A 12,488-nucleotide genomic window follows, 5' to 3' on the forward strand; every position below is an offset into this window, starting at 1 on the left:
TATTTCGGGCAAGAAATTATCCCCGCGTACCCATTTTAGAGCAGATTAATAGAATTATTTAGATTATTGCGATAAAAAAACAAAATTACAGAAACAACGCTGTCAACTCGGATGACAGCTGAATACGAATGTTGCCATTTTAGTTCTTTAATGAAAAAGATCGGTTCATCCGCCAATTCTACATATAATCGTCTGAACGCATGTTAATAGTAATGTCATAGCCATAACAGATTTTTAAACGTAAAGTAGCATTATTGTAATGTCAAGTCACCATCATGAACAACACAAACAGCTGATTGCGAAATCTTAATTTGTGTCGCATTTACCATTTTTTAGTTGAACATAAAAATGTATTTCAAGCTATGTGTATTCCTTTTCACGTTGCTCACCGTAAGTAACGTTGAAGCTGCCCAAGGTTACGATTTTGGGGATTTTTTGGCGACTGTTTTGGGTGTTGGAATAGCTGTGATTGGAATTCTCGCGTGTTTGGGCAACTACGCGAGACAGAAAGCGAGGAATGAATTCATTTAACGCAGTCATGTGAGTAATTAACATTGATCTTTCTAATTTCAGTTGTACATACCATACAAACATGCCATATATATTTTTTTACCAAAATAAAATCATGCTACTGATGTAACGCGTAGTAAAGTTGTCTTGTTTGTATTTAATTACAGATAGAAGGCCACGTAAATCCCTCAAAAACCATGCAGTATGAGTCACAGTTTACCAAGGTTGTTTAAGGTTGAGTTTTGAAGATTTTGTTGTCTGTTTTTTCTAAAACATTATCTGTTTTTTCAAAATATATTTTAAATAACACATTTTTACTTGGCTTGTTTATTGTAACGTTTATTCTATCGATTTTTAATACAGTATTTATATACAGTATTTATATATATGTATGAAGATGAATTTCTTTGTCCAATGTTGTAAATAAAGTAATTTGTTGATCTTTTTGTAAGTAATCAACCACTTTTAATACTTGACAAATTTTAATCAATACAATTGGAGAATAAGTCAGCTATTGTTGAATTGGTAAAAAAGATTTTTGTCATTTTATGTAATTAATTATATAACAACCAAACACTGAGAATAATTTTTTTAAATAAAACTTATATCAATAAAAAAATATGTAAGCACCTACTTTTATATTTTACTTTATAGCTTGAATAAAAATGTAATAAATTTCTAACATGTGTGTATTAATTACTAAAAATTTTCATGTAGTTAAAACATATGTATCTTGAAGCAAATCAAATTATGTTGTGCTTGTTTTGAATATGTAAAAATTATCATGTATACAAATCATGATGGTTGGTACTTGTGGTGAGCTTAAAAATGACGAACAATTATTTAGTGTTGAGAAATAGTCTTAACATCTAATGAGAAATAATCTTAAAACAATATACTTATACAAGCTTTTGTAAATAGGTGCAGTCATATTTTGAAATGAAACTGAACAACTTTACCTAGAATTAAAGTCTTATTTGGAAAATGTATTTCCAATATTGTCATTTCTTGCTCAATCAAGAGCTGAATTTAAAGTGTTAAGTGAAGCTTATATCCTTAACTTGCAGAAGTTAATTGGCCGTCCATAAGAGCCGGAAATAGGTCCGTCTCGGATCTGCGACTTCCGCAAAGGAAGAGTTAATCCAGTATACAACTGAACCACCAGTGATTTGCTTAGTGGTATGGGTCCCACAGGAAACATAAAAAGTCAGGCAACAAATTTGTGTTTTTGTTAAAGTATTTCAATTTCACCGTCTTCTCATTATCTTAGAATATAACTAAATTCTTTTTGTTTCACATTGCATAAATAAAATAACACAATTTTAGTAAATAATTTATAATAAAAGTTCATAATTACAGCAATTGCACTGCCTCTTAAAGATAACACATGCGGGTCAGTAAAACAGATTTCATTCAGAAACTCAGTTGAAATTGTTATTTTAAAGTACACTCATTCGCTAGTCTGTTTTTCTAGAATTTGTATCTCTTTGATTATATCATCCTTTTTGCCCATTTTTTCCTTTTGATCCTTGTCAAGATTCTTTAATGTTCCATTTTTCACCTTTTCTTCCAGTAATTCAATATCTCTGAGTTTCTTTCGGAGGTTTTTGAGACGCTTCACTGGATCTGTGGTGGCTGACGAGTTACTACTAATTGACGATGATGATGGGCTGCTGAAATCTGGCTCGGTTATTTCACACTTGCCCAATTTATCTGCTGCTTCTTCGACAGCTGAAAAAACATTTATTAATGAGACAACTACATTTATTAAAGCACTATTACTTTCGAGTTCGTAGGTTTTCGCGATTGTTACACATAGGAAATGAAACTATTTTTCGGGATTTAAATCGCGTATATTTGTTTTTTCAAACAAACCGACGTTTCGGCCCTTACTTTATTATATAAATTATTCATGTTGAGACTGTAATGTCAACAGTATGCATGGATTTTGAATTCACTAAGTATGAGCTATAGAGTTTAATTTAAGTACTACAATTACAGAACAGCGATCTCAGCTGATTAGATTTTCTTAAATAATTATTGCCTTCCTCTCTATATTATTGTAAACAGAATGCACAAATTTTTTAATATGACACATATAATATCAAATTCACATGCTAGGTATAAGAAGAAAATCAAGTTAGTAATAAATTACTACTAAAAATTTTTATTATTAAGGTGGGTTATTATGGCCTATGCAGCCTTTCTTTAACTATGTCCAGGCAATGCGCCATACCAACAATATTAAAGAACTGGAGGATTTTTCAGCTACAATTTTCTTTACCTCATACGACAATATCTTGATAATTTATAAGTACATTTTGCATAGATAACTTAGACTAATATTTTCATTCAAACATCTTCAGACTGTTGTAAAATAAGAATTCTTACCAGTCTTCTTTTTCTTCTTCTTTTTGTCAACATTGATCAGCATTCCTGGTATAGGCTGTATAGTTCCTGCTTGATTCTTCTTTTGCTTCTGTGCCCCTGCAATAATCTCTGGAGTCAATCCAACAGGCAGACCTGTATTTTGGCGATTGGCAAATTGTTTGCCTTTGCTCTCATAAAGAGGAACTTCCTCTTGAGGGATGTAGCCATCTTTTATTCTTCTTGGTTTGCGCCAGGTTCCGTCTGGACGTTGGGTAGCGGGTATGAACTTACATCCTAAAAAAAATTTAAAATAAAACTTCAAAGTCTGAATAGGAGGGAACTTTTTTTGTGTAAACATATCATAGACAAGGCCCTTCACTTTAATTTACAACCTAACAAGATTAGAGAGCTTGATATCGGAGATCAACAGAGAGAAGTATAATAAACAATTTACGTATTTACATAATTTGCAACTTTCACATATGTTATTAAAAATTACTTAGAACATGTATTGCCAAATTTAGTTTTTCATATTTATCATTTAGTTTTTGAGACGCGGGTGTAGTGAAAAGTTTTATACGACGAGAAAGCAATGGAAAAATTATTAAAATAAACAAGGAAGGGCTATTCCTTGTTTGAAATTCGATCTCGAATTGTCTTACAACAATTGTTACGTACCGTCGGCGTCATGTTCGTAAGCTGTTGTAGCCATTATTTCATTGATACCATACCCTGATCCTCTTTTACTCGCTTCAAAAACACTTTCATGAAGCAAGTAGCGGAAATTTTCTTTTCTCTGCTATTTTCGCAGTCAAGGTATTTTGACAGTTGTAGAAAAAAGCGAACAATTGAATGAATAATAAATTGATTTTCGAATGAATGGTTTGAATGAAACACCCATAGAACGTAACTCGAAAATATTTACAAATACTAGCAATACTGGGTTTTTTTTAGCGTTACTTACCGGTTATAGTTATGGTACTACACTAGGTGGTCGTCATTATGGTTATTCATTCATTCATTTTAAACCACACAACACAATATAAATTCTAATTTCAAAAATCATTGGATTAGTATATTTTTTGTTTTGAGTTTATATTCTTTGACTTGTTTTTGTTTTCATTAACTAAAAAAAAACAGTAAAATCCATACCATGCCTAAACGAAGAAGGTTGTTAACGCCGATGAAAAAGAAGCACAAACCATCAAATAGTATTGATCGAGGTCTGTAATTTATTCTCTACTAGGTGCTATATTTCACCTAGTGACTGTCTCACGTAATAAAATATATATTTTAGATTATTGTGTGGAGGAATCAACACCTCGTGGTCGACTCAAAGGCGCATTATTGTACGCTTTGGAGCCGGCTACTGAAGAGTCCGACGCTTCTCTCGACAAAACTCCTATTAAACGAGAAAGGTAACCTAACACATACCGTTTAAATTAAAATAGAACTAAATAGTATGCGTATATGCAAACAAGATGCTCCATTTATTAAACCATTAAAATTGAATAGAAATTTGAAAAATCTGCTTATCCCACATCAAAGTCATAATTGTATGGAAATAAAAACAAACTTACACAATTCAACACTGTTATGTTAAGCTAGTAAGACAAAAAAGACCTTACGAACTTAGGTTTTCTCCTGTAACAATAATTACTTTATAGATGTTTCATGGCTGATATTTATTGCTACTGATTGACTTGGAAGTTTGCATTGTTCACCTTCACGGCCCAAATGTATAATTTAAGTGAAATAATTTTAAAAACATTCATAGTGTTCTAAAAATAAAACAACATTTAATTGAATAAAACAACCAAAACAGGATATCATATGAGTTTTTTTCTTATTTTTCATGCCTTTTTGCGTCTAGTGTTTCAGCCGTTTAAAAGATTTTGTACTTGTTATTAAAACGGGGAAACTTATAATCTCCTATTTATGTTCAGGAAATAGGATTAGGAAGATGGAGAAAAAGTTAAAAAAGATCAAGCAAGAAAATATGAGATACAAATAACCAATTACGTGCCAAAAATATCAGCCAAGAGTTAAAGTTTTTTACCAAAAACCTGAAATAGGTAATTCAGAATATAGATTGGTAGTCTGGCATATTTCACAAGAAGATATTATTATATGTGTAATATATTATTTTTAATAATTTTTTAAATAAACTAGAGTAAAGTAGTGATTTTTGCTACCTAGTTTCAAGAGTCAAGAGTACAAAAAGGAGCGCAGATATTCCTCAGAAGATGATAAGCCACAGCGAAGGCGGTCACCTTTACGGCAGTCATATGTCCTCAAGCTCTTTGACCGTAGTGTCGATCTCTCCCAGTTTGAAGAGAACTCGCCGCTGTACCCCATCTGCAGGGCTTGGATGGCCAATCAACCTAAAATTGATTATAGGGAGTTTGGGTAAGTTCATTTGTGTTTTTAAAGGTGTTCAAGCTGTAATCTTACCATGTTACAGAATTTTTAAGATCTATTAAAAACACTGATGTTTATCAAATGCTATTTCAAGATTCAAAATAACTGCCAGCTTTTAACTGTACTCATTGAGTATATGTATAATCGGAAATAGAGATGAAAAGTCATTTAATTTGTTTGAAAACTATTCTGCCAACAAATCATTACGGTGCCGACTGCACCCCGATTCGCCACCCCGAATATTTGACAATTGACAATGACGGTCGTCAATTGTTTCGCTTCAAATCGACCGGTTTAACTTGAGCTTTACAATAATGGACGATAATTGAAAAATTACATATTTAATATTGATTTCCCGATGAAATGTGATTCCGTTTGTTTTGTAATTAGACGTTTTGCTGTTTTTCCCACACCACTGAATGAAACAGCCACCCATTGTTACAGATTATCTTTATTACAATAAATACAGAATATTTTTCGAATGTACAGAGATGTGTGTACACACAGGTCAGTTGTTGGCGCTGTACTATTTCAGCTTTCTAATCTGTGATTTCAGCGCAAACGAGAGTTGATATGTAAACGTGATATAAGGCCTATTTGCCTGATGAGTTGCCAGGGATGGATGACCCTTATTTCGTCTCTATTTCTGGTTATACAATGTGTTGATATGCATTCTCGCCATGTTTAAGAAATTAATAACAGAAACAATGCTAAATCATCTAAAAATATTTAAAAAAATATTCTGTTCAATAAGTTAGTAAAAAAACTTATGTCTGAGACGCCATAACTTCGTAAGCTCGTAGACAAGGGTTCTCGAATGTTCAATTTGTATTGCCGATAAATATTACGTAGTATACCTAATCATTACCTAGGTAATAATGATAAACTTGGACACACAATTTTAAATACTTTGTACACCTTATTTAAAGGTTACCTGTCCAAATTACAAGATTTTAAGTGCTTTTAATATATTTATTTAAATAAATCTTCAATGTTATTCTAGTTAGTGAATTAATAAAAACACAATATTTTATCGATATAAATACCTAATGAACATTGTGTAATTAATAGGATTCTATTATTAGAGTTAAAGATAACAGATTCGCGTTAGAATTTTTGCTATGTTGCCGCTCTGACCACGTAACGTAATAGTTCGAGAAAGTGATGGGTAAGGGCGCGTTCCCACTATGTCGTCACGTTTTATTATCGTTGGACGACTGTTGTGTCTAGCCTGTTCCCATATCACTATCTATAGTGGACGATTTTTTATCGTTGAACGACTGTCGTGACTAGCTGTTCCCACTAGATCGTGACGACAATTTATCGTTTCACGATAGCTTCCTTGCCGTTTGCACGACGAATCGTTTGATGCACTGCAGTCACTTGTATGTCCTTTTGGAAGCCCAACGCTACTGCAAAGCGAGCAGAGGGCGCAGGGTACGAGAGGGGAGGGCAGGGAGCAGAATACGTGCGGACAGCGATAAATAATACATTAGGAGCTGCGACAATCTGTCGTCACGTTTGACGACTGTCGTTCTAGCTGTTCCCACTGTGACGACAGTTTGTCGTTGTAACGATAAAAAATCGTGAACGACAGTTAATCGTGTCGTGCTATATGTGAACAACTTCATTTAAATATACAAGGCACGACACTGGAAACTGCACGACAATCTGTCGTCACTACATAGTGGAGACGCGCCCTAACCTTGCTACTTCACGCACACATTTGCGCGTGTGTCGATAGCATGTAGAAGTAGTAGGTAAATAACTTTCGACCGTTGTATGGAGTGTCGGATAACCTCTTTCCGTACCTTGTCTTTCAAAGAAACGCCGAGTATAGCTCGTTCCATAGCTCACTGAGCGACTTCAACTTCGCTGACAACTGATGAACTAACCGTATCGTGAGTGTCCACGTCAAAATACCAAGACCAGAACTAATTTAGTCAAAATAAATTATTAGAAATTTGAGGGACACGGCAAGAAGAGCTCTTTACCTGAAATCCATATGATGATACAACTATTGTAGTATGTTAACTAAGTCAATGATGTTAACGAATAATTTAAAAAAAACTTTCATACTTAATCAAGAAATAGAAAGACATTTTTAAAAACTCAATGTGAATGAAATGTACAAGTAAACTTTTTAAAACATCCAACAGCAAATCCAAATATGAAGACCCACCAAAGTTAGAAGACAGTGTGGAATTACCTGGACCAGATGGTCCACCAGTCAGCAGGATACCAGACTTACTGCCGGAACAAGAGAAAAGGAGCAAGGATAATATAAATTTGAACTATGTAGGTATTACTGAGGTTGCACATGTAATTTTTTGTTTGAAAGTTTATACTATTACGAGCCCTATACCCCGGGACCTACTGTGGGGCCGGGCTCGGCCTGCGGCGCGTGGTCGCTTTCAGGTTACGGGGTGGTGCTTATGCTCTTCGGTGGCACAGTGATTAGTACTATGGGCGCTTGATGAGGAGGTTCCAGATTCGATCCCTTATTTGAGTCAATTTATGAAAAGAACATTTTAAAGTTGTTTTTGGTCAGGGTATTCTAGATATTGCCCTCATAATTATCGTTATTCTGGTACTCATAGTTGAGGAAATTCCCTAGTTTGAGACCAGAAATTTGGAGTGATTGTCTGGCATTTTTTCCCTAAATACTTCTCTTTTTGGCATAGCTTCCAAGAAAAAAGAATCCAACAGAGAGACGCTCGAGATACAACAACGCTATAAGTTGTATAAGTAAATAAGATATTATTTCCACTACATCGGGAAGTATGCCTTACATTTTGAACAATTGTGAAATCTTGTACCCGTAATAGAGTCTCTGTATATTACCTACGTAAAGTGGCGTGCGGACGCTTCGGGCTTCGCCCTCCGCTAGACCTCGTCCTACGCCCTCGGTATTTGTCTTTATAAAATTAACAATAACTCTTTAATGGCGGCCATATTGACAACTTGCGAAAAAATATTTTGACCGGAAGTTATTATTAAACACCCATAGAGCCACATGCCGATTTTCAAGTGAATTAGAGCAAATTTTCATCTACCACCAAAAAATACTCCTATGGCAGCCATATCGAAAAATGGCGATAAATTAATGTTGATCACAAATTATTATCAAACACTCCTAGAGACTCCCACATGACCATTTTGGAAGGGATCAGAACAATTTTTTTTTCTACTGCCAACAAACGCTTGTATGGCGGTCATATTTGAAAATGGCGAAAAACCATCCAACCAACACGAGCACAAATTATTATTTGGCACTTTTAGACGCTTCCACATGCCAATTTTCAGCCGAAACAGAGCGAGACTCTTTCGGCAGCTATCTTTAACGAAATAAACACTTATATGGCAGCCAAATTAAAAAATGGCGAAAAAAAACTTTTGACCCCTAATTATGATTAAAGACTACTAAAGACCCCTGCATGCCAATTTTCAGTTTTTCTTCGGCCGCCATTTTGGATTCACCATCTTGGATTTTTTTACACAGGCAGTTGACCACTATTACCCTCTATGACATTCCTTCCAGCACCTCCTACCTATCTCTAATAGTTTCCGTGATAGAAGGCTTCGAAATTTGTCTGGCGGCCATCTTGCTTATTTGAATTACGGATTTTTTTTACTTTCTGCTGAAATTGACCAAGGTTTATCTCATAAAAGTGCACAAAAATTCCCCCCATGAGTGATAGTTTTTGCAGGCCATTGATCACTCGTTTATCATTTATATATATTAATTTCCACATTCAGGTCTTCTCATATTTGATTCTTTGCCTTGGAGCCTATCCGCGTACAACTGTATAAATATCTTTTCTCCACCATATCTGTCTGTCTGTCTGTGTCTGGTGTCAAATTGGGAGTTGAACTTAATATTTCAGAAGAGAATTTTCTTTGGTTCGGATGGTTTGGGTAAGAGAGAGAGCAGGCGGATGATGTGGTTGCGTAAATTAGTATCCTAAAATAATTCAGAAGACTCCACACGTTACGCCATCGATAGTAGCAGAGATTCAGCAATTTTGTGTGGCGGCCATCTTGGATTGTAACATTTTTGGTCTCCATAGATCCTGACCAGGGTCCTTGACAATTTTTGTTTTGAAGCCATATCCCATCTCTGAAGCTTTGGCCGGGCCGTATATGCCGCCGGAGACTAGACCGATTTAAATGTTGCACGTTGCGCTAGAGCTATGTGTGAGGCATGTGACTTTAAATGTAGGAAAGACTTCATCGGTTGGTGTCATTAGTGATTTTTTTCGTTAGGTTTATTCGGGTGGGAGGGAACCGGATTCGTTGGTACAATCGCGTCAAGTCATATTCTTATTTACTTCAAAAGAAACTACTCGTATATCATCAATAGTTGCGGAGGTTCAGTAAAGTATTTTTTATGGAATCGGCCATTTAAAAAAATATTTCAACAGCCAGTTAGCACCTACCGCCCTCTACGATATTAGTTTAAACATAACTTACCTATATAGTCCCACGAAATTTATATGGCGGCCATTTTATTTTGCGATTTTTAATTTTTTTTCAAAAAATGAAAATGTGGATGAACATTTGTTTGGAGACTGGGCCAAGACGTATACTTTAGCCGGGCAGCTGGGATCTTACCTGATGCGGAGCACGTTTCGAAGATTTCGTTGCCTTCTGATATTCAATAATTTTCGTTTGACCATAATTCATCTACATTATTTTTACCCTCCCGCCCTCTTTCTTTTAAATGACGCCAAAGGGCAGAAAATTCACATGTATGGCGGATATCTTGGAAAATGGCAGAATCGAAGTTTCAACCACATATTCCTATTGTGGGCCCGCAAACACGGACGCATGCCAAATTTGAGCCGGATCGGACCACTTTTTTTTGGGCCCCCATTTTGTACGGCCATCTTGAAAAAATTTTGTCACCGGCAGTTGACCCCCGTCGCCCTCTATGACATTTGGTCGACCACCCCCCGCCTATCTTCAATACTCGCCAAGCTATAACGCTCTAAAATTTGTATGGTGGCCATCTTGTTTATTCGAATTTCGAATTTTTTTCACTTCCGGTAGAAACTGACCAAGATGGCGGTCAATTTTAATTCAACGACCCATCCGGTAGGTGTTATATATTGGCCGCGCAGCTAGAGTCCCACCTGATGCAGTCCATTTTTCGAAGGTTTCGGATTTTTCTAGTACTCACCGGAGCCATCCGATAACAACTCCCGTACATCATTTTTACCCACCGCGACTCCTTCTGGGAGAACAATCATCTAAATCACTGGTTCAGTCAGTCACTCATATTCAATCATTGATCGAATTCGTGTGATGTAAGCACGATAAGCATTGCTGCAGCCAAATGAAAAATTCTTAAGAAAATTGTACAAAATTGTCACACACCACAAAATCTTTAAAGCAATTTGGTTTACAGCGAGAAGCTCCACCTCCAACCCGAGAGCAACTGCTGCAAAGTCACATGGCGCGATGGAAGCCTGTGCGGCTAGCTTGGCTCGAACAGGCAAGCAAGGTGGAAGCGCGATACGAAGCTACACAACAGGTGCTTAACAAGATTAATGTCAAGTGAGTATGAAGTTTCTTAGTTTTCTGGCAGGGGTAGCCTAAAAGGGAATTTTTGCCCTCCCTGCAGGGGTACGCGGCCTAAGTGCTTAGTTTATCTAATATAACTGTAAGAGTCTGTGTCTGATTGTCCTGTTTGTGTAGATATAATTATCGCTTGCTTAACAGAGTATCTTTGAGGGAGAAGTTTAAAGTAAATAACATTCTTACCCAAGCTTTACAGTACATTTATGAAAATGTCGTTTATGTTGGGAAATGTAGATTTTTTTATGAAATAATATTAGTATGAGGAGTAAAAATAAAAGTCACAATCATCAAAGTCCGGTTCATATTCAAAAATTTGCCATTTACGAAGTTCAAAACTATAATAAAGCCTTTGTCTCGATTTACCATATGTCAAATAAATAATATATGTGTTTAAATTATGTATGTGTACAAATGTTTATTTACAAAGTGCAACTTCTAGAGTTTTAAACCGACTTCAAAACGGGAGTATGTTACGTGATTACTGAACTATTTGTGAAACGATTTTGATGATTTTTTTTTTTTTTTGGAAGAGGCTAGGTACCTCGGTATTGGTCCCATTTAAATTTGAAGAAAATTTTCCACCTGTAAGGATGACGGCAAACTAGGGTATGAATTCGGTTTCGCGCACTTTCCGACAACCGATTTCAATACAATTTGGCAATTAGATGAATTTCACGAACTTTTGAGATCGATTTTTTAAAAAAAGCTATTTTTATAAAATAATTATTTACTATTTCCGGGAGATTTTACTATTTTCAGGAGAATCTTTTATATAGTCCCGCACCAGGGTAATCATGTATCGCGGGTGCCATGGACACACACATAGACAACCACAAATTACACCCAAACTCACGAGAGAAATAGATGTAGGTCATACAAATATTTCTCCCGACCCGGGAATCCAACCAGGGACCTCTGCGTGGCAGACCGGCATGGTAACTGTTCGGCCACTGTTCGAAGTCTGCCTTATGAATGAGTAGTAGAATTCAATCAATGTTAGGATTTCAAATGCAATTTGCTTACCTACGAAATAAAAAAGTGTTTAAGCTTTGCTTTAGTGATGAGAAAAAACATCGTGTCCATCCTACATGTCAAAAGTGGTTAAATGTAGGAGAAATGTAGTCAACCCTTCCGAGTGAGCATGATGGACTAAGGATTAATCTTTCTCTTTTAACTCGATGTATATGGATTGATAACTTTATACAGAGTAGTTAGATCTAGTGATTTTTTTCAATGTTATGGTTTTTCTTAGTATATTGATATTGGTGAGGCTTTTGACATCTTAACTGATAAAAAAAATTCATACTATGATTTAATTTTCCTAGAGACTTGCCTTGGCAGTAAAATGGATTCGTGGTATGTATACAGCGAGTGTATATCGTAGCAAATAGCTGCATGTACAGGGTGTAACCGCAAGGTGTAGTCATATTAAAGGAGCCAAACCTATACTTGATCTAGACCCTCTGTGCAAAATATCAAATAAAAATAAGTGACTTTTAATGTTGATATAACTTTAATTATGTTTGTATAAATAGTGATTGTCCGAAACAACCACTGCGTCACAACTCTATTGCTAGTTACGTTACTACGACTTCACAAATTCA

General features: G+C 35.6%; 2 protein-coding genes across 2 annotated transcripts; one reads left to right on the forward strand and one right to left on the reverse strand.

Annotated features, from left to right (window-relative positions):
• Positions 1–1,678: 1,678 nt before the first annotated feature.
• On the reverse strand, positions 1,679–3,704 carry LOC113239148 (partner of Y14 and mago). The gene is made up of 3 exons (XM_026476015.1): positions 3,559–3,704; positions 2,902–3,174; positions 1,679–2,241 (listed from the first exon to the last, which is right to left on the reverse strand). The coding sequence occupies exons 1-3, from the start codon at positions 3,590–3,592 to the stop codon at positions 1,961–1,963; spliced, it is 588 nt and encodes a 195-aa protein (XP_026331800.1). The 5' UTR covers positions 3,593–3,704; the 3' UTR covers positions 1,679–1,960.
• Positions 3,705–4,028: 324 nt separating this feature from the next.
• On the forward strand, positions 4,029–10,879 carry LOC113239146 (protein lin-37 homolog). Its single transcript, XM_026476014.1, has 5 exons — positions 4,029–4,103; positions 4,178–4,298; positions 5,080–5,289; positions 7,461–7,599; positions 10,712–10,879. The coding sequence occupies exons 1-5, from the start codon at positions 4,034–4,036 to the stop codon at positions 10,862–10,864; spliced, it is 693 nt and encodes a 230-aa protein (XP_026331799.1). The 5' UTR covers positions 4,029–4,033; the 3' UTR covers positions 10,865–10,879.
• Positions 10,880–12,488: the final 1,609 nt, after the last annotated feature.

Source organism: Hyposmocoma kahamanoa, unplaced genomic scaffold (genome assembly GCF_003589595.1).
Source record: "Hyposmocoma kahamanoa isolate Upper Pololo Valley unplaced genomic scaffold, ASM358959v1 99683, whole genome shotgun sequence".
NCBI classification, from domain to species: Eukaryota; Metazoa; Arthropoda; class Insecta; order Lepidoptera; family Cosmopterigidae; genus Hyposmocoma; species Hyposmocoma kahamanoa.